Source organism: Stegostoma tigrinum, chromosome 45 (genome assembly GCF_030684315.1).
Source record: "Stegostoma tigrinum isolate sSteTig4 chromosome 45, sSteTig4.hap1, whole genome shotgun sequence".
Lineage (NCBI taxonomy): Eukaryota > Metazoa > Chordata > Chondrichthyes > Orectolobiformes > Stegostomatidae > Stegostoma > Stegostoma tigrinum.
The window spans coordinates 13491764-13515160 of record NC_081398.1 but is presented as its reverse complement, the minus strand read 5'-3'; the positions used below and the strand labels follow the sequence as shown (position 1 = coordinate 13515160).

At 41.2% G+C, this 23397-nt stretch overlaps 1 protein-coding gene across 4 annotated transcripts in view; it reads left to right on the top strand.

Moving 5' to 3' along the window:
* Window positions 1-23397, top strand: part of LOC125448720 (misshapen-like kinase 1) — a 256094-nt gene that overhangs the window by 62770 nt on the left and 169927 nt on the right. For all 4 annotated transcript variants that reach the window (XM_048524198.2, XM_048524197.2, XM_048524196.2 and 1 more), the window contains exon 2: window positions 16013-16078. In XM_048524198.2, coding sequence (XP_048380155.1) covers window positions 16013-16078 — 66 coding nt within the window. The remainder of the gene's footprint in view (window positions 1-16012; window positions 16079-23397) is intronic.

Here is a 23397-nt window from a genome sequence, read left to right as displayed (position 1 = left end):
CCCCACAGGTGCCAGTTTGTTAGATATATTCAAGAGGGAGCTGGATGTGGCCCTTGCAGCTAGAGGGATCAAGAAGTATGGAGAGGAAACTGGAATGGGATACTGAAACTGCATGATCATATTAAGTGGTAGTGCAGACTTGAAGGGCTGAATTGCCGACTCCTGCGCCTTTTTTTTGTTTCTATGTAAGAAGGCATATGGCACACTTGCTTTTATCGGTCTTGGCATAGTGTATAAGACCAAGTTGGACTTGTACAGAGCGTGGATCAGGTCACAGCTGGAGTACTGTATGCAGCTATTGTTTCCTCACTAGAGAAAGAATGTGTTAGCAGAAATTGAGCCATAAGGAGAGACTAGATACGCTTGGATTGTTTTCTTTAGAGCAGAGAAGACTGAGGTGTACAGGTTTGAGGTCATAGAGATGTACAGCACGGAAACTGAGCCTTTGGTCCAATTTGTCCATGCCGACCAGATATGCTAAATTAATCTAGTCCCGTTTTCCAGCACTTGGCCCATGTCCTTCTAAACCCTTCCTATTCATAATGCCTCCAGATGCCTTTTAAATGTTGTAATTGTAGCAGCCTCCCAATATCTCCTTTGGCAGCTCATTCCATACATGCACCACCCTCTGCATGAAAAAGTTGCCCATTACGTTTCTTTTAAACCTTTCCCCTCTCACCTTAAACCTATGGCCTCGAGTTTTGGACTCCCTCACTCTAGTGAAAAGACTTTCTGTTTACCCTATCCCTGTCCCTGATGATTTTCAAAGCCTCTGATGCTCCAGGGAAAATAGCTCTAGCCTATTCAGCCTCTCCCTATATCTCAAACCCTCCAACCTTGGCAACATCCTTGTAAATCTTTTCTGAACCCTTTCAAGTTTCACAACATCCTTCCTATAGCAGGGAGACCAGAATTACATGCAGTATTCCAATAGTGGCCTAACCACTAGCTAGTAGAGTCGCAACATGACTTTCCAACTCTTACTTTATTCGTCAGTACATAGAGTGTAAGACCATAAGACATAGGAGTGGAAGTAAGGCCATTCGGCCTGTCGAGTCCAATCTGCCATTTAAATCATGGCTGATGGGCATTTCAACTCCACTTCCCTGCACTCTTCCCGTAGCCCTTGATTCCTTGTGAGATCAAGAATTTATCGACCTCTGCCTTGAAGGCATCTAACATCCCGGCCTCCACTGCGCAAGTAAAGCATACCAAACACTTCCTTCACTATCCTACCTACTTGGGACCCTACTTTCAACGAACTATGAGCCTGCACTCCAAGGTCTCTTTATTCAGCAACACTCCCCAGGACCTTACTGTAAAGTGTGTAAGTCCTGCCCTGACTTGCCTTTCCAAAATATACACCTCACATTTATCTAAATTAAACACCATCTGCCACCCCTCGGCCCATTGGCCCATCTGATCAAGATCCCCTTGTTTTCTGAAGTAACACATTTTGTTGTCCACTACACCTGCAAGTTGGGTGTCATCTGCAAACTTACTGACCATACCTCCAATGTTCACGTCTTAATTGTTTCTTTAAATGCAGTGGGCCCAGTACTGATCCTTGTGGCACACTGCTGGCCACAGGCTTCCAATGTGAAAAGCAACCTTCCACCACCACCCTCTCTCTCCTACCTGTGAGCTAGTTCTGTATCCAGATGGCTAGTTCTCCCTGTATTCCATGTGATCTAACCTTTCTAACCAGTCTACCGTGAGGAACATTGTTGAACACCTTACTGAAGTCCATATAGATCATGTCCACTGCTCTGGCCTAATCAGTCCTCTTCGTTATTTCTTCCAAAAAACTCAATCAAGGTAGTGAGACATAGTTTCCCACACACAAAGCCATTTGACTATTCCTAATCAGCCCTTGCCTTTCCAAATACATGTAAATCTTACCCCTGAGGATATCCTCCAACAACTTGCCCACTACTGATGTCAGGCTCACTGGTCTATGTTCCCTGCCCTTTCCTTACCATCTTTCCTAAATAGTGGCACTATATTAGCTAACCTCCAGTCTTCTGGCACCTTACCCGTGGCTATTGATGATGCAACTATCTCAGCAAGGGGCCCAACAATCACTTCCCTGTCTTCCCACAGATATAGGGTATATCTAATCAGGCCCCAGGGATTTATTCATCTTTATGGGTTTTAAAATGTCCAGCATGAGCACCTTTATAACATGGTCATTTGCTGATCTTTCAGGGGTCCTATTCTCTCCCTAGTTACCTTTTTGTCTTTAATATATCTATAAAATGCTCTGGATTCTCCTTAACCCTATTTGTCAAAGCTATCTCATGTCCCCTTTTTGCGCTCCTGATTTTCTTCTTAAGTATGCTCCTACAGCTTTTATGTTCTCAGGATTCGTTTGATCTCTGCTATCTATACCTGAAATATGCTTCCTTTTTCTTTGCCAAAACCTCAGTTTCCCTATTCATCTGATGTTTTCTACAACTAGCAGCCTTGCCCTTAACCCAAACAGGAATATCTATGGACTCTCATTATTTCATTTTTGAAGGCTTTTCATTTTCCAGCCATCTGTTTACTTGTCCCCAATCAACTTTTAAATGTTCTTGCTTAATACTGCCAAAATTGGCCCTCCTCCAAATTGGATCTTTAACTTTTGGATCTGGTCCATCCTTTTCCATCACTTTTAAAACTAATAGAATTATCGTCGCTGGCCCCAAAGTACTCTCCCCTTGACACCTCAATCGCCTGCCCTGCCTTATTTCCCAACAGGAGATCAAGTTTAGCACTTTCTCTAGTTGGTTTTGCTCTAAAGCAGAGGTCGACGCCAATCTGATTACTGAAATTGAAACATCTAGGGAGGTTCTCCTCCTCCCGAACAGCTCTAGCAAATCTCCCTGCAAATCTCCTATATTGATCCCTTTCCAATCCGGATGCAATCTGTCCTCCTGATACAGGTCGCTTTTACCCAGCTTCTCAGCTATGCATTCATCTGCTCTATCCTCCTATTCGTCCCCTCACTAGGTCGTGGCACTGGGAATAATCCAGATATTACTATCTTTAAGGACCTGTTTTTTAAATTCTTGCCTAACTTCCTACAGTCTCTTCTCAGAATCTTGTGCTTTTCTCTTCCTATGTTTTTAGTTCTAACGTGTACAGCAACCTCCTGTTGGTCTGCGTCCTCCTTGAAATTAATCTGCAATCTTTCCGAGATACCCTTGATCTTTGCACCAGCAAGGCAAAACACACATTCTAATGTATTGCTGTTGACCAGAAACATCTGTCTGTGCCTCTGGCTAAACAGTCTCCTATCACAATTGGTCACTTGGAACCTGACATACTCCTCATTACATTAAAGACAGTTTCGGTGCCAGAAACCTTACTGTTCTTGATGCATTTCCCTGAGTGTCCATCATTCCCTACATTTTCCAAAATGGCATACTTGTGCGAGATGGGGATAGCTACAGGATACACCTGCACTACCTGTCTCTCTCTCCTGCCTTTCCATTGATCTACCTCACTGTATCTGCAATTTTTCTCCATTACTACAAGGGCTATCCGTCACACCTCCTAGCTTCTGTAAATTCCTCATTGCCTCTGACTGCCACTCCATGCAATCCAATAGTGTGCTTGGCTGCGAATCCTTCCTGCGGAAATAATCAGTCACATGGAAACTCTCCCTAATCTCCCACATCCGACAGGAAGAGCACATCACACTACTAATGGCCATCTTTGCACCTTAACTATCTAAAATAGAACAGTCTTACTGCTCTAAAAACATTGCTTCAGGCAGACTTAATACCTATGATATATATTTTTAAAATTTAATGATGAGACGATCTCAATAAAACATAGTCAAAAAAAGAACCCACTGTTCTAACTATTGTAGATTTGTTAAAAAAAGACTTAAAACTATCCGCGTAGCTGATCCCTTGCTGTGAGCTCCTCACATAGGTTTCTCCAACGTCAGATGTGAATTTCACTGTTTATTAAATTTTCTTAGACAAACTCTGATGTCCAGAAATACTTGAAATCAAACAGCAGAGGCAGTAGCTGTGCAGATTCACTTTGTATAAGATTGAAGGTTTGGGCAGGGTGGATAGAGAGCAGTTGTTCCCTTTGGTTGGGTCGTTAGTCATGAGCGGGAACAGTTTTAGAGTAAGGGGCAGGAGATTGTAGGGATTTGGGGAAAACCTTTTTTCACTCACTGGTAGGAATCTGGAATGCACTGTCTGGGAAGGTAGTGGAGGCTGGAAACCTTACAGCTTTTAAAATATATTTGGATGAGCACTTCAAATATCATGATATTCAAGGATATGGGACAAGTGCAGGAAATTGGGGTTGGCATATGTTTAGTGATAGTTATGTTGGTGCATACGCAGTGTGAATGTATATGAATCATACTGTTCTCACCATGAAATTCACACATTGCCACCTTTTCTGGCAGTACTTTCCAAAGCATGTACCTCCTCATCTTTTACCATCAAAGATTCACTTGCTCCTGTATTTCTTAAAATTTAATTTTTTACTTGCTCCTGCTGGCACATGAGTAAAGCTTACTCATTTAGGTAAAACCTGTAAAGAGAACTGTTACTTTCTTATTAACCAAACTCTGACACAGGAAGGGTCTAGGCCTGAAACGTCAGCTTTTGTACACCTAAGATGCTGCTTGGTCTGCTGTGTTAATCCAGCTCTACACTTTGTTATCTCGGATTCTCCAGCATCTGCAGTTCCCATTTATCTCTGACCAGGCTGCACATTCTTTCGCAGGTCTCTGGCTTCCAATGGAATTTTCTTTACTGCTTTACTTAACCTCACCGGCTTATCTTGTTTTACCGCAGCTGTGTTCCCAGTGCTTTTCTTAATCCATCAACACTGCGACTTCATGTATCCTATTTTAATGCAGTGAAACCACCTGAGAGTTTTTACTTCTCCTGTGTGCCCCACCCAATGGGTTTCCTTTTTTAACATGTGGTAAACTATCTTTACTATCTTCAATTAAATCTCTTTTTCCTTTACTACGTGAGCATTTCTCTTTTCCCCAATTTCCATTTCTCACAGATTGATGTTAATGTTGGAAGCCAAATTATGATTTATGAGCTAACTCCTCATCATCTGCCATTTCTGTTGCTTGCAGTCTTAACTCTGTGCTCTCCCACAGGAGTTCTCACTGCTTCAGGAAGTGAAATTTTGGACTCCTCGGAAATAATTGTCTCTCAAAGAGCATCATGTGTCTGATCTATTTTCAATGTCATTATCCACCTATCAAAGTGATGTAATTTGATCCTTTCAAACTCTCCATACGTTTTACCAGGTTTTCTCAAATTCCTAAAACATTGTCTGTAGGCTTCTGACATTAATTCATATGCGCTTAAGATGGCTTTTTTCACTTCATACTTCTCAGTTATCTCCAAATGCCTCAGTAGCTCTACCTATCAACTTTGTTTGAATCAACAATACCCACATAGTCACTGGCCATTTCATTCGTTGAGCCACTTTCTCAAATGAAATGAAAAAGGCTTCTGTGTCCCTCTCATCAAACTTTGGTAATGCTTGGGCCATGTTCAAACAGAATCCCACTAAGCTTTTGGCTATGATGGGTTTGCTGTTCATCCCTACGCCTGCCTTCTACTTTTATCATTTTAAGCCAACTTTCCTCTTTCATCGCCAACTTATGAAGTTTAAAAGCTCTCTCTTTCCCTCTTTCTCCCTTACTTCTGTTAGGGCCAACCTTTCTTTTTATTTTTGTTCTGCATGGGCTATTCTTTCTTTATCCTGTGCTCCTAATCATTTTTCTAACTGTTTCATTTCCTTTTCCTCTTTTCTCTCACTTTTGCCTCAAATTCCAGCTGCTTCATTTGCAATTTAGCTTTAGTCATTTCCAGTGATTCTGAATGCATTCCTGGAAATTGCAAATGTTGAGCTATTGCCACAATTGTCTCCCCTTTCCTCACAGACACCGGCAACTCCAACTTTAGCTTGCTCACCAGTTTCAAAGGCTTTGCCTTGCTCATTTTCTGTAAACCAGCCAAAGTGACTTCTTCTACCACCAGGAAACTCTTAGCAACTGAAAGAGCCTTTATTACAGAAGGCAAACCCTGTTTAAACCAACCGAATGCAACACCCAAAAAGAAAGCACTAACACTCACATTTACTGTCATTGAGTCCAACAATCCTAAAGCCAACCTGGAATTAGAGATTTAGCTCCCGCCAAAACCCCAAATTTGTTAGGGACCAGACTAAATGCCCTTTCACAAATATCAAGGAGATAGCCTAGAACCTAACTCTTTATATTTTATTTAAGGCAAGTGTAAGGTGCTGTGTTCCAGATGTAATTTGATTAGTTATACTGCTTGGTTTTAAACAAAACACACTTATCTAACAGTTCAAATACAATCAAAAGAAAGACAAATTGGTATAACTTTAATTGTATTGGAAAACTTGACAGAATTATAAATTATTTACTTACTGAACAACAACAGTTCCAATAGAGTAACATACAATAAACACACCCTTGACAAATGCATAGTCATTAAAATAGATTGTCTCTCATGCGCTTCTGGCAGCAGGGGAGCTTTCTAACTTTAGCAGCTTCCACAAACCAGCTCAAAAGCCCAACGACTGCTGAAAGCAAAACTGAAAGCTTAGTTCTGTGGGAGCCTGATTCCACCCATTCGTGCTGCTTCTATTATTCTAACTTCTAAAAAATAAATCAAGGCTTCTTAAGCTGTTTAATTTATTAGCTGGGAAGAAACACCCCTGGCTGAAAACCTTTCCAATCAAAAAGGACAAAATACACTTCTCAAAGGCATAGTGTAGTCACATAGTCTGAATTGGCTTGAAGCTTTGGGCTGGGACTGGGTGGGGAGAGAATATTTGAAGCTTTTCTCACTTGTCTTGTGCTGTTGGAAACATGTTGTGCATAGAATTGAGCATGAGATGATTTGTTGCATTGCTCAGCCTATGACTCAGTGTTGGGTAAAACCCAGTGTGGAACAGCAATATGTTAACTCAGGGTGGCCCTGTTGATTTGACTATGTGGTGTTTAAGTTCAACTTCCTGGTACTGTCTGGTACAGCAATACAACCAATTCCTCTGAAATGATCAGTTTACTTTGTTCGATGGAGGTTACAACAAAAGCACAATAAATTGAGTTATGATTATTTTCAACAGTGTCCTTCTCGTGCTGTTCCTCCCAGGAAAGGAATGCAATTTGATGAAGGTGTCATTGCTAAAGTTTCTACATATCATCCCCAAAAGACTGACTTGTTTGGATTAATAGTTGCATGGCTATCAGCAGTGCCGAAGCTTCATGTGGAGTAACTGTTCCATATGATCTGAATAATATGAATGGGAAAGGAGGTTGTGGGAGAGGGCGGCAGAAGTGTTGGAAGGAAGCAATTGCCTTTTTCTTGAAAAAGGCTTCCTTGATTTTTTTTCTATGTGTGTCCACATATCATAGAATTACACAATACAGAAATTGGACCTTCCGTCCATTGTAGCTCTGACTTTGGCAAGAACTATCCAAACAGTTTTTCTTCCAATTTTGCAAATGTTATATTCCCATTTGAAAGTGACTACTGCCTTACTATGTTGCAGGTTGTAACTTGCTACGTCAATTATTAGCTCATTTCCTCTCTGGTTGTTTTGCCAATTAATTTGTCTCTACGTTCTCGAATTACCAGCACATTTTATTTTCTCTCAAAATCCTTCTTGATTTAAAGCATGCCTGTCACATTTCATCTACTTTAAGTTCTCTGGTTTAAGGAGACTAATCCCAATTTCTCCAGTCTCCCTACATAATAGAAATCGCTTATCCCTGGTTTTGTTCCAGTCAACTTCACTGGACCCTCTCCAAAGCCTTGACATCCTTCCTAAAGTGCAATGTCCAGATTGACCTTGGTGTTCCAGCTGGGGCCTCACAAACAATCTTTGTGCACCTTTCAGCAGGGGACACTGGATCGCAATGTGGGATTAAATCTCTGGGTGGTGATTCTGCCTGCTTCAGCAAACTCCGAAGTTTGGAAGTAGACTTGACCATTTCTATTGTAGCTAGGTTAACTAGCCTAGTATGGGCCAGTTATCCAATTAGAGCCGTGATCATGTGTGTGCCTAGTCGCACATGATGCTGTATCAAAGGGAGTCAGTGTCAGTAATTTCACTGAGGGCACTGGTTTGGCTTTCATAACAGCAGTTCAGGGAATTTAAAATGAGCTAAGAAAGTTTGGAACAGAAAACTAATCTCAGTAATAGTGACTATCGTCATGAAAGCCCAGCAGGTTTCCTAATGTCATTTTAGAGAAAGAAATCTACCCAGTCTTGGTCTACATGTAACCCCAGACCCAGGTTGCCAGTGTCACCCATTTATAAAGCTTTTCCTCATCCATTTAGCCATCACAGTTTACACATTTTATAAATGCAATTTGTGTACTTCTCTCAAAAGAATGTATTTTGAGGCATACATCCTCTGTAAATGACTTTCCAAACTATCTTTATTGGTAATATTCCAAGGACTGTATTCTGTTTTTCTTAACTAACTATTTCCAATAAATTGAAATCAGGTGTAAATATTTTTATCTGCAGTACTGATAGGAACAACTGTACATGGTCTGTGGGCAGCAGAATTTGGAGGAATGCAAAATATTTTACAATATAAATGGATTCTAATTTTAATGGCGAGCAGGAAAATGATGAAACATCCACAGTATACTATCATCCATATGCCTATCTTTTAGCCACTTAAATGCTCTTAATGAGGCCGACTCCACTACCCTCTCCGGCAATGCATTCCATGCCCCTACCACTCTGTGTAAAGAACCTATCTCTGACGTCTCCCTGATGTCTACCTCCTTTCACTTTAAAAGTATGTCTCCTCGTAAAAGCTACCTCCACCCTAGGAAAAAATTCTCTGGCTGCCTAGTCTATCTACACCTCTGATCATTTTGTACACCTCTTTCAAGTCACCTCTCATCCTTTGTCGTTCTAAAGAGAAAAACTCTAGCTCTCTCAACCTTTCCTCATCAGACCTTCCCTCCATTCAGGCAGAATCCTGGTCAATCTCCTCTGTACCTTTTGCAACGCTTCCACATCTTTCCTGCGGGGAGGTGACCAGAACTGGACACAATACTCCAGATGTGGCTGAACCAGGCTTTTGTATAGCTGGAGCATAGCTTCACGACTCTTGAACTCAATCCCTCTATTAATGAAAGCTAACACACCATACGTCTTCGTAACAACTCTAGCCACCTGGGTGGCAGCTTTCAGGGAACTGTGAACATGAACCCCAAGTTCCCTCTGCTCCTCCACACTGCCAAGAATCTTTCCGTTAATCCTGTATTTTGCTTTCAAGTTTGTCCTTCCGAAATGAATCACCTCACACTTTTCAGGGTTAAAGTCCATCTGCCACTTCTGAGCCCGGCTTTGCATTCTAGCAATGTCCCTTTATAACCTAGAACAGCCCTCCGCACTATCTACAACGTGACCCACCTTTGTAGCATCCGTGAACTTGCTAATCCACCCTTCCACTCCTACATCCAAATCAATTACAAAAATCACAAATAGAAGAGGACCCAGAACAGATTCTTGTGGTACATCACTTGTAACTGAGCACCATGTTGATTTTATCATAACTGGATTGTGACCTGCCATTCTGTTGTTACTTCTGAGAGGAAAAGGTATTGGTCTCTAAATTGTTCTTTTTTGAAGTAGGTAAGTATTATCAGTGGCCTGTTTGGCAGTCACTTGTGACTTGTACATGTCATTTAAAAGCTTGCATTTATATTACATTATATATTGTAAGCAAACAACTCCAAAGCTCACAACGAGATGAAATAAGTAGCCTGGCTGGTCGATCGGGTAGTGTTTTGGCTCAGCTGGGGATTGAAGGCTATGTTAGGTGAATGAGCAGATGCAGTTGAATGTGGATAAGTGTGAGGTTATCCATTTTGGGCAGAGCATCGTCAGGCAACTTATTGAAATGGAGAGAAACCATCAATGCAGGGTCAGCTGGGTCTCCATGCATGATTCCCAGAAAACCAGTGTGCAGGTACAGCAGGTAATAAGGAAGACATGGAATTTTGGCATATATTGCTAAAGGGATAGAGAATAAAAGCAAATAAGTGTTGCTGCCACTGTACAAGGCATAACTGAGACTGCATCGGGAGTATTGCACACAGTTTTGGTTCCCTTACTCGAGGAGGGAGACAATTTAGATGAAGTTCACACAATTGATTCCAGAAATGAAGGGTTTGCCTTATGAAGAGACCTTGAGTAGTTTAGACTTGTACTCTAGAGTTCAGAAGAATGAGAGGAGATATAATTGAGTTATAAGATGCTAAAGAGATTGACAGTAGACATAGAGAGAATGTTTTCTTTTGTGGGGCAATCTCAAACGAAAGTTTATAGTTTTAGGTTAGATGTCTGATTTAAAATCAGTGACAACTTGCTTCTTTTCAAAAGTCTTGATTTTATAGATTCAATGTGGTGAGCATTGGGACACTGAATAGACTTGAAGAAATAAGCATCAACTATGCTCCAGTAATATCAAGTAGAGAGGTGATGTTGAATCTGTACAAGACCCTTACTAATAAGGTAGACAAGTCTCCAGGACTTGATGGGATCCATTTTCAACTTCTGAGGAACCCAGGTGAGGAAATTGCTTGGACTTTGTATAACATCTTTATCCTCTTTAGTCACAGCAGAAGTCAGAGAGGACTGGTGAAAAGCCATCATTGTTACTCTGCCCAAGAAGGGCAACAGGGGTAACCTGCTTAGAGTGGCAGTGGAAGTATGATTTTCAGATTGGAGATCTGTGACAAATGGTATTTCACAGGGATCAGTGCTGGGACCCCTGTTGTTTGAAATATAAATGGTGTGGCGAAGAATTTAGATGGCCTGATTAGTAAGCTTGTGGATGACCCAAAGATTGGGGTAGCTGCAGCTAGTGAGGAGGATTGCCAGAGGAGACAGCAGAATATAGGCTTGAGACTTGGGCAGAGAAATAACAGGTGGACTTTAATCTGGACAAGTGGGATGTGATGCATTTTGGGAGATCTAACGGAGGAGGGAAGTGTACAATAAATGGCAGAACTCTATTAGCATCAGCGTACAGAGGGATATAAGTTTGAAGTTGTCTGAAAGTGGCAACAAAAGTGGATAAGGTGATGCACAGGCATATGGCATGGTTCATTGATCGGGGCAGAGGGGTTAAAAATTGGCAAGTCATCTTGTAGCTGTATAGAACTTTAGGCCACATTGGAATATTGTGTACAGTTCTGATTGCCACCCTACCAGAAGATCTGGAAGCACTGGAGAGAGTACAGAAATGGCTTACCAGCATGTTACCTCGTTTGGCTGGTATTAATTATGAGAAGAGATTGCACGAACTTGGTTTGTCTTTACTTGAACGTTAAAGGATTGAACCTGATAAAAATTTTCAAAATTGAGAGGTATGGTTATTCAGAGTCTTTTTCCTAGGGTAGAAATATCCATTACTAGGGGATGTAGGTTTAAGATAAAAGGGGGTAGGTTTGAAGGGTATGTGAAAGGCCTGGATTGTGCTGCCAGATGTATAGGTGGATAAAATAGCAATGTTTGAAGCATCTTGACAAATATGTCAATAGCCAGAGAATAGGGGAATATGGACAGCTGGAGGCAAAAGGTTTCAAGCATGTTGGCATGTCTTGGAGGGCAGAAGGGCCTGTTCTTTGTCCTTTGAACCTCTGGAATATTGTGTAAAGTTCTGGATGCCCTATTATCAGAAAGATGTGAAAGCATTGGACAGAGTAAGGAAGTAGTTTACAAGAATGGTTCCAGGAATGAGAAACTTCAATCAAGAATAGATTGAGAGAAGAAGACTGAGAGGAAATCTGTTGGAAGATTTCAAAATCATGAGTAGTCTGAATAGAGTAGATGGGAGAACTTGTTCCTGCTTGTAAGGGGGAGGAGGGGTAAAGAACGAGAGGGCTTGGATTTAAAGTGATACATGAATGAAGCAAGAGTGAATGAAGACAGATACAGTGAAATGAGCTAGAAACTCAGCGCGTCTGACAGCATCCATGGGGAGAGAAACAGTTAACATTTTGAGACCAATATGCTGTTTGGGACAGAAAGATTTTAAAGTGTTGAGTTTTCGATTTCTGGCCTTCCCCCAGTAAACAGTTTAATCGATTATATTTTCTATTATGTTTAAGGCTGGGTATTCTGCCCTAATTTAGGAACTCAGTGATTTCCTTTGAACTGTGAATTTTCTTTCAAACAGTTTGGGTATTTTTGTCATGTACACCTTATTTAGATGAAGCTTCTGAGCACAAAACACCACAAAATGTTTGTTATTGTTCAAATTTTTTCTGATTTGATTTGAAGAAAATTTGTGAAGAATGTTTATTGAGATAGGTTTCCCTTTTTATTTATGTATTACTTGCTTCCATTCCCCTTCCCACCAGCAAATTGGCTGCAAACGATTACATTCTTGTCACCTCTGACTATTTCGCATAAATCTTCGCAGGAACTGAAGATTCAAAGCCAGAGTCCTTGGCAGGGAGGACAGCAGGATCCCCATTGTGAACCACAATGAGTTTGAATCCCAAATCATGCTGCTCGAACCCCATCACATTGCAGGCATTATATGTTGCTGGTCAGAGTGAAATAAATCATGGACCTTTTTGACATGATAATAAATGGCCCATGTAAGATGAATCATTACACCTCTGGGAAGTGGGTGGTTTGATAGTAGCAGTAATGGAAAGGCTGGTATTTTGTTCAGTTGTTTTCCTGCTTTTTGTGCACAAATTGTGATCATATTGCAGATAATTCAGGTGTCCATCCATGAGTCCTATCTGCTAAAGTGCAGATAATTTCCCTTTCAAGGCCCGCTTTACCACTTGAGAACTTCTATTCAGTTACGTTTTTTTCACTTTATTACCAGACTGGCTGAAACACTTGTGTGAAGTACTGTTGAGCAATAATACCTTTCAAGAAAAATGAATTGGTAGCACCTTAAGCATTTTTTTTTGGCAATGCAATACTTTTATTGATCAGAATTTGTTGTGGCGAGTGGTATTATAGAGTGGTGCTGGTTCTACCTGTAACAGGTTTGAAATTTTGGTTTAAAGTATTTTCAGATGAGAAGTAAACTCTGTATTCGTTAAAGATTCAGCTCAGGAATGTACACATATTCTCACGGAATATATTGTATTGTGCTTTTTCATGTTTCACGCATGCTTTTATTAATTTGCACAGGTGTCTTTTTCAGTTTTAAATCCCGATTTTGTCTCATTGTCCTGAGGGCATTATTTAGTTTTTGAACGGTCTTGGGTGTCTCTCTTCTTTAGAGAAAGGCGATTGGTTGTAGTTTCTCTAACCAGCACCTCTTGTGTTCAAAATGGTGTTCCATTTTGGAATACCTCATCGTGGTTACTATTGACGAGAAACTGAATCGAACCAACCATATAAATAGTGACTACAAGATCAGGTCAAAGGTAAGCTGAATAACTCCCCTCCTGGCTTCCTAAAGTCTGTCCACTGTCTCCAGGATGCAAGCCTGGAGTGCAAATGGAATGCTTTCTACTAACTGGGTACACCTCCAATAAGTTCAAGATCATTCAAAGCAAATCAAATCAATTCGCGCCACTTCATTAGGGCATTCAAGTAGGCACCTGACCACTATCGTGTAAGGGCAGTTGGGGATGGGCAATAAATAGCTAGCCACAAGGCATCTGCATCCCTTTCTGCACTGTAGGGATTCTGTGATTCTGCTATTCCACAATTTATTGCAAGGATGAAAATGATCAAAATAACATTACTAAAATATCATTACTGTGCAGAGTGGTGATAGAGATGGGGAGAAAGTGGAATGCTTACTTGAGTGATGGAAATGTTTTTATTATGCATCAGAAATACGTCAACTTGTTGAAAAATGTTCTCTAGTCTGCTTGAAACTTGCTGATCTTTCGGTTCAAAGAATTAGGCCACTTTTGGAATACTGCGTTTGATTCTGGTTTGCCTGCTTCATGAAAAATGTGAAACTTGAAAGGGTTCAGAAAAGATTTACGAGGATGTGGGCAGTGTTGGAGGATTTGAGCGACAGGGAGAGGCTGAATAGGCTGAGGCTGTTTTCCCTGGATTGTTGGAGGCTGAGGAGTAACATTATAGAATTTAGTAAAATTATGAGAAACATGGATAGAGGATGGTCCTATGGAAGGGTGTTCAAAGCTAGAGGGCATGGGTTTAAAGTCAAAAGGGAAAGATTTAAAGGGGACCCAAGGTGCAACTTTTTCACACACAGAATGGTGGATGTAACGAACTGCCAGGTGGCAAGTGGCTCAGGAAATTTTCAGCAGCTTGAGGAACAGCTTCTTTTCGGCCGTTATTAGACTGTTGAATGGACTGTAGCCTCAAATAATGTAACCTATATGCTTCCAAGTCTTTTGATCTATACTCCCTTTGTTTGCTGTGATCTGCCGTTGATAGTATCGAGGGCTATTGCAGGCTTCAGCAAGACATTGACAGTATGCAGAGCTGGGCTGAGAAATGGCAGGTGGAGTTCAACCTGGATAAATGCGAAGTGATGCATTTTGGAAGGTCGAACTTAAATGCTGAATATAGGATTAAAAGCAGGATTCTCGGCAGTGTGGAGGAACAGCGGGATCTTGGTGTTCAAGTGCATAGCTCCCTCAAAGTTGCCACCCAAGTGGATAAGGTTGTTAAGAAAGCATATGGTGTTTTGGCTTTCATTAACAGGGGGATTGAGTTTAAGAGCCGTGAGGTTTTGCTGCAGCTCTACAAAATCCTGGAGAGACCACAGTTGGAATATTGTGCCCCGTTCTGATCGTCCTATTATAGGAAAGATGTGGAGGCTTTGGAGAGGGTGCAAAGGAGGTTTACCAGGATGCTGCCTGGACTGGAGGGCTTGTCTTACGAGGAGAGGTTGACCGAGCCCGGACTTTTCTCTCTGGAGAGAAGGAGAAAGAGAGGTGACCTGATTGAGGTGTATAAGGTAATGAGAGGCGTGGATAGAGTCGTTAGCCAGAGACTTTTCCCCAGGGCAGGATTGACTGCCACGAGGGGTCATAGTTTTAAGGTGTTAGGATGAAGGTATAGAGGAGATGTCAGAGGGAGGTTCTTCACCCAGAGAGTTGTGAGCGCATGGAATAGCTTGCCAGTGGTAGTCATGGAAGCAGAGTCATTAGTGACATTTAAGCGACTGCTGGACATGCACATGGACAGCAGTGAATTGAGGGGAATGTAGGTTAGGTTATTTTATTTTTGGTTTAGGATTATTCCACGGCACAGCATCGTGGGCCGAAGGGCCTGTACTGTGCTGTACTTTTCTATGTTCTGCCTGTACCACTCAAACCAAGTATTTCCCTGTATTTCATACCAGGTGACAATAAAATCAACCAATCAGTCAAAGGAAGTGGAGGAGGCTGCTTTAATTACAGCATTTAAAAGCCATCTGGATAGGTATATGAATGGGAAGGGTTTAGAGTGATATTGGCCAAATGGTGGCAAATGGGACTAGATTAATTTAGAATATCTGGTTGGCAAGGACAAGTTGGACCGAAGGGTCTGTTTCCATGTTGTATTTCTCTATGACTCTTAATTATCCTCAATAGAGTGTTGCAGACTGGTACATTCCAAGATCCAAGACTATGAGCTAAGGGATGTATCAAAGCTTCGGATAGCTGCTACTAAGGCACAGTGGAACAGGCCATTGTCTTAGACCTTTCTGCCATAACATCCTGAGCATCTGTTAACTTTAAAAAAAAAACCTTGTTGCTTGTGTTGAAATGTAAATAGATTGTTGTTATATTTAGTAAATGTTCCAATTTTGCTTTTGCATGCAGGCATCTAAAAGTGCAATGCTGAAATGAGAACTGTGATATTTTTATTGTATTTTATGTAACGTTTGATTTGAACTGTTTTGTAATGTGCTTATGAATAAAGTATATTTTTGCCAAGAAAAGTGCAGAATTTAGACATTGCTATTAGTGACAAATTATAGCTGTTCAGCTTTACTGACACAGATTTTTATTTTATCCAGGATCCTGCGGGTATTTTTGAACTGGTGGAAGTTGTCGGAAATGGGACCTATGGACAAGTATATAAGGTGAAGCAAAACATAGCCATCGCTTTTATTACATGAAATGATTCTGAATAATTAGAATGTACAAATTCAGTATCAGCTGGGTGCAAAGTTGTGCTTAGTCCACATGGATCTCTAATTAGATTATGCAAACCTAACTTTAACAGAACTGCTACAAGAAAGGTACTGTATTTGATAGCACCTCTTGCCACTTGATTTGATAAATGGTGCATATAGTGTTGTTAACCATCCATTCCTTGTCATCTCCATTCTTGACTGTCTCTCTTTGGACGTCAGTTCGTTAAGAGTTGAAATTTAATGTGAAAGTTTTTAAAAACAAGTTATTGATTTAGTTTTATGATTATGGTCCTTTTTCAAGCCAATGATCTGAGTTACAACATTGTTGTGCATACTGGTGTTTTTTAACTTATTGCCAAAATTCGAAAGACTTATCAAGTTCTGCCGGTGTTTTGTGGCTGAAAAATATGTTCTTTATTGCTCTGTTCTAAGAGCTGTTCTGTATGAGAATGAAGTCTATAATCCTCTGTGATAGTTGAAAAATGTTGCTAGCACAGGTTAAAAAGCAGGCAGATATAATACTTTGGAAAGTTAGTATTAAAGATCTGTGCTGCTTTTGAGAGTGGACCTGAATTTGGCTGGACTGCACAACGGGAATAATTTGAGACAGTTTATAAGACCATAAGGCAAGATGTTGGAGCAGAATTTGGCCATTTGGCCAATCAAGTCTGCTTCATTTTTTAATAAGACCATGGCTGATCTGATAATCCTCAAACCAATTTTCCTGCCTTTTCTTTTGTTGGAACTCTTGATTCCCTTATAGATTAAAAACCTGTCTTTCTCGGTCTTGAATGTACTTAATAACACAACTGTGACAGGCTGTGGTAAAGAATTTCATTAGATCCAAAAGTCTCAGAAGAATTCCTCCACATTACTTTCAATTATCTTAAATGGCAGAGGGCCTTGTGATGCAATGGTTGTATGCAAGAAGATTGGAGTTCAAATTCCACCTGCCCCGGAGGTGTGTCTAATGTGCCTATACGGGTTAATTTTGAGACAGGTGGCAGCTGAGGGACCTTAGGGGATGGCAAACAGTGTTAGATTTCTACCTAAATGATGACAGTGGTAGGTCAGGTAATGTTAGCTCTTTTCATGAAGCTCTGATGTTATTATTATTCAGATGAAATCAAACAAATGAATAGCTAATAATAGAAACTTTTACTTTTAACAGTCCTTTAATTGCATAGGAGCAAACTTCAAATTAATGACGTGTAATGTGAAAGAAATTGATTGGAAAGAATCATTTAAAAGGGAGCCTGGGAATAGATTAAGGGGAACTGTATCATTTTGAACTAAGATAGGAAAGTCTTCAGTCAGGATTGTCAGTCATTGAAATTCAGCTCAAAAAGTTTTGTTTTTGCAAATTTCAAGGCAGAGAATGACAGATTTTTTAAGGAGACTTAAAGGAAAATAGAAATTGGGCTGGGAAGTAGAATTGTGGTTAAAGATTGACCATGAATTTAGAAAATGGCTGAGCAGGCTTCGTGGGTGTGTGACCCACTCCTGCTCTGCTCGCTTATGTTTCAGCTCATGATGGTAGAAGTGTTGAGCTGTTAATTTCACCCCTGAACGGCCAGAAGATTCCAGAACAGTTGAGCATCATCGGGGCAATAAAAATGACATGGAAGGCAAATGAAGGCCAAAGAATGGCATATGCTCTGTAGCTTGTTGTGTGGGAGGGGCAAGAACAGGGTGTTAAGAATTTTAACATTTTGAACAGTGGTAGGACAAGAGAGGAATTCTGCAGAAAGTACAGTCTTTCATGCACTCGAGACGCAAAATTACTGTTTTTAAAAACAAGATCATCGGGGATAGGCAGAAATATAGAATAATTATTTCACCCGTGACCTATTGAATGGCAGAGCAGACCTAAGTGGCTTACTCCTGCTCCTAACTAATGAACCTACATTATTTTAATAGTGGAAGTGGTTTAGGGAATCCTGTCTCAAGAGTTTGAGAGAGTGCACACATGCGCTGGATACTTGTAACTTCATAATGAAAGGCATTAACAAAAAAAAAGCAAACTGAAGATAAGCAAAGTGCTGTCTCAGCTGGGGAATGACCTGAAGACTTTGCAACTTTGTTCACCAATATCTTTGAAAGCTCCTTGGTGACACGTTCCTTGAGATTATTCCATTGAATAAGATGATGGCTGATTCAACTTGCTTTGCTGATTTGTTTTTGTTTTCTGCCATTCCTTTAATATGCATTTGGATTGAGTAAAGCCCCATTGGATTGTAAAGTGATGGCCATCATTTAAAGTAAAATGGAGGAAAAATTTCAATAGCTTTGTTAACCTCTGGATGTTTCAATGTAAGACTTGGCATGTACCTTGTAACTAGTGTTTCGAGTAACTGAACAGTGGACCCAATTCGATTGTGTTACCTGCTTTGGAAATGTTTAACTAGGTGAAATACACTTTTAGCTTGGGAGAATGTGGAATACAATCTTTGTTCGTATGTCACTCTTGCGATTAATGACACAATATTGTGTTCCAACTTGTGATCAAAAGGGACATTGATCAGGAAGTGTTGAAGTCGTGCATTGTAATTCAGGTTGGTTTGAATTTTGCATTACACGACTCATTCTGCTCCCAAAGTTGGAAGTATTTTGCTAATGGTGAGAAAGGATAGTAACTAAATAGACTGGCCTTGATACTGAATTTATTGCTACTAACTTCATCTTTCTACAGTTAACTTAATCGAAAATCAACAAAAAACACACTTGCCCCCTCACCACCTCCCTCACCCCTATCCCAGGCCCCAAGATGACTTTCCATATTAAGCAGAGGTTCACCTGCACATCTGCCAATGTGGTATACTGCATCCATTGTACCCGGTGTGGCTTCCTCTACATTGGGGAAACCAAGCGGAGGCTTGGGGACCGCTTTGCAGAACACCTCCACTTGGTTCGCGATAAACAACTGTACCTCCCAGTCGCAAACTATTTCCACTCTCCCTCCCATTCTTTAGATGACATGTCCATCATGGGCCTCCTGCAGTCCCACAATGATGCCACCCGTAGGTTGCAGGAACAGCAACTCATATTCCGCTTGGGAACCCTGCAGCCCAATGGTATCAATGTGGACTTCACCAGCTTCAAGATCTCCCCTTCCCCCCACTGCATCCCAAAACCAGCCCAGTTCATCCCCTCCCCCCACTGCACCACACAACCAGCCCAGCTCTTCTCTCCCCCCCCCCCCCCCCCCACTGCATCCCAAAACCAGTCCAACCTGTCTCTGCCTCCGTAACCTGTTCTTCCTCTCACCCATCCCCTCCTCCCACCCCAAGCCGCACCTCCATCTCCTACCTACTAACCTCATCCCACCTCCTTGACCTCTCCGTCTTCCCTGGACTGACCTATCCCCTCCCCACCTCCCCACCTATACCCTCCTCTCCACCTATCTTCTTTTCTCTCCATCTTTGGTCCGCCTCCCCCTCTCTCCCTATTTATTCCAGAACCCCCACCCCATCCCCCTCTCTGATGAAGGGTATAGGCCCGAAACGTCAGCTTTTGTGCTCCTGAGATGCTGCTTGGCCTGCTGTGTTCATCCAGCTTCACACTTTTATTATCTTGGATTTTCCAGCATCTGCAGTTCCCATTATCACTCAAACATAAAATCCTTAAGTTTATGAAATGGCTTTTCTTCGTCCTCTCGGGGCCCTTTCAGTTAATGGCTGTTGCATTACTGGCTGTACTTTCAGCAGGCGCAGCTGATTCATCCTTTATCTCTGCAAAGTGTGGAAATGTGATACTTTGTGCCCCATCTCCTTTATATTTGACCTTGCATGACATGGTCAAGATGAAGAATGCGATAAACTGTTAGGTACCTGATTTTTTTCATGTCTTATTATTCTGTGGTGATCTGCGTTGGAGTGACACCTGTTTGGTTGTATGGGATTGAGTTCTTTTTTCTGCTGTGAAGTGACACATGAATACCAGCTTTCACTGAAGTTCTATGACTTCATAGCCATCTTCCTTCTAAATGATTCTGAGTTTAATGAGAACTTTTTCATAATGTTCAGATGATGCATGATTTGTTCTGGAGCAAATGATATTTTTTCACAAAGGGACACAGTAGGCACTTTCATAACATCACAATATGGACACAAATGAAGGTTATTTCTGTTCTGCATCCTGAAAGCTTCAGTAGGCACTTTAAAAATTTCTACGTCTAATGGTAAGTTTAGTTTGAACTAGTTTGTTGAATTAGCATTTCCTGTGCTATTTATTGTTTTAACCTCTTGTCTTGCATGAACTGAAATGATCTTCGAACAACCTATCTGGATGACTGAAGCTATTATTTTCTGACATTGTTGCAAATTAAGTAAGCTTGCTAGTGACAACATGGTCCTAGCAATTGGAAATGCCAGCACACTCAATTGTGCTGAAAGAGATCCATGCAACTATTTCAAAAGACTTCATTCTTTTTATTCTTCCTCCCACAATCTCTCTACCCTGCAATCCTCCCACAAGGCCAGCACTTATTCCCCTTTCCTAATTGCCTCAATTGAGTGCCAAGGATGTCAATTCCAGAGGTCAGTTAAGGTTCCATCACATTGTTGTGCATCTGGGGTCACATGCAGACCAGACCATGTGAGGATTGGCTGATTTCCCTCAGTAAAGGACATTCATAAACCTGATGGATGTTTACCACAAGTGATGATGGTCGAGTGGAATCATAGAATCTATACAATATGGAAGCAGGCCCGAGAATGTGCAAAGTCCACATAGTTAGTTTCTGAAGGGTGGAATTGAACCCTGCTCCCTGGCATTAACCAATAAGAAGATGAGTTTTCAATTCTAGTTTTTTATCAATTGAAATTAAATTTTACCAGCTGCAATTACCCTCCTCCACAATACTCAACAAGTATTAGCATAGGCTTCTGGATTATTAGTTCAGTACCAATATATAATGTTTTCTACCAAAGAGGCAAATTCATAACATATCAGTCACCCTAAAATCTAAAATACTTAAAGATAAAAACCATTAGAACTGAAGATCTAGAAACAGGAATAGACTGTTGTGCTCCTGAGATGCTGCTGGGCCTGCTGTGTTCATCCAGCCTCACATTTTATTATCTTGGATTCTCCAGCATCTGCAGTTCCCATTATCACTGTTAGGCTTCTTGAGCCTGCCGTTCAATAACATCATGGCTGATCAAACATTCCTTACATTCACTTTCTTGCATTTTCCCTATAATCTTTGATTTCTGTATTGGTCAAGAATCTCAGCCTTAAATACACACAAGAAATCTGACCCCATAGGTCTTGCTGGCAAGGAGTTCCAAAGACACTCAGCCCTCTAAGAGGAGAAAGTCCTCCTTTTATTGTTCTTAAATTGGCGTCCCTTTGTTCTGAGACGATGCCCTTTGGCCTTAGACTCTCCAATGAAGGGGAACATCCTGTCAGCATTTACTCTGTCAAGTCCTTTCAGAATCATACATGCTTCAATGAGATCACCTCACATTCTTTAAAACCCTGGCGAGTAGAGTCCCAACTATCTGTGTGGAATTTGCACATTCTCCCCGTGTCGGCATGGGTTTCCTCTGGTGTTCCAGTTTCCTTCCACAGGCCAAAGATGTGCAGGTTAGGTGGATTGGCCATGCTAAATTCCCTCGATGTCCAGGAATATGTAAATTAGGTGTATGACTCCATAGCAGACTTTCTTCTAAATGATTCTGAACCATGGGAAATGTCGGGTATTCGGATAGGAGTTGGTGTTGTGTGGTTGGGATGTTCTTCGGAAGGTTGGTATGGATTCGATGGACAGAATGGCCGTCTTCCACATTGTAGGGATTCTATGAAGATGTTTAGCCTTGCTCAAAAGATGGCCCCTTCGTACTGGGCAGCAAACAAGTGAACCCTCTTTGAATTGAGTCCAATTAAATTATATCTTTCCTTAAGAAATGAGTGTAAAACTGCTCACAGTACTCCAGTTGTGTTCTCGCCAGCACCTTGTAGACTTAGAATAAAGATTTCCTACTGTGTAATGTAACTGTCTTGAAGTAAGGGCCAACAATCCATTAGCTGCCTTACCTGCTGCACCTTTGTGTTGGCTTTTCATGTTTCATGAACAAATATCCCAAGTCCCTTTTATGTTGTAGCTTTCTAGAGTTTTCCTCCATTTAAATAATACGGTGCTTTTGTTTGCCCTCCCAGAATGAATAACTTCACACTTTCCCACATTATATTTCATTGCCAACTTTTTGACCACTTGCTTAACTTAACACACCTTGCTAAACTGAGCTCTCTGTATTGGAACTGATGGAGATGGCAATGTGAACTCTTGTTTAGAGGTGGCAAATGTCTTATGCAGCCTCTTGAAAGCCTCCATACTCTTCCAAAGTATGGTGACCAGAGCCGCGCACAGTACTTCAAATATGGACTAACTGAGTCTTATACATTTGCATCATGACTTGCCAACTCTTGCACTCAATGCACGACTGATGAAGGCAAGCATGTTGTATGCTGCTTTTGCCACCTATTCACTTGTGTTGCCACTTTTTGGGAGCCATAGGCTTGGACCCCAGGATCCCTCTGTATAACAATGCTCCTAAGGGTCTGGCAATTTACAGTATACTTTCTTCTTGCTTTTGACCATCGAAAATACGTCACCTCACACTTTTCTAAATTAAACGTCATCTGCCATTTCTCCACTGACTGTCCACTGATCCAGCTGCATCCTTTGACATACTCCCTCACTATCCACAATTCTCAGTTTTCTCAAAAACTTTATTCGTAAATTTTCATGTCATCAGTAAATTTGCTAATGAAACACTGACATTTTCATCCAAAACATTTACATATGTAAGATATCTCTCCTCTATGTTACACACAAAGATCCTAGCGCTGATCCTTGCTGAGCACCACTGGTCACAGACCTCTGGTCAGAAAAACACCTCTTCACAATCCTCTGAGATGCTGGAGTCAGAGATAACACGGTGTGGAGCTGGGGGAACACAGCAGGCCAGACAGCATCAGAGGAGCAGGAAAGCTGACATTTCGGTTCTCTTCACAATCCTGTCTTGTCTTTGGACAAGCCAATTTTGTATGTAACTTATTGAGTCACCATAGATTTGTTGCAACTGTGTCCTCAGACCAGCCTATCATAAGAGACCTTGTCAAATACTAAAGTCCTTGTAGACAACATATGCTAACATCTGCCTTTGCTTCCTCAATGATCCTTTGTCACTTTCTCAAAAATCTCGATCCAGTTTGTGAGACAAGGCCTCCCCTGCATGAAGCCTTGTTGAGTGTTTCTA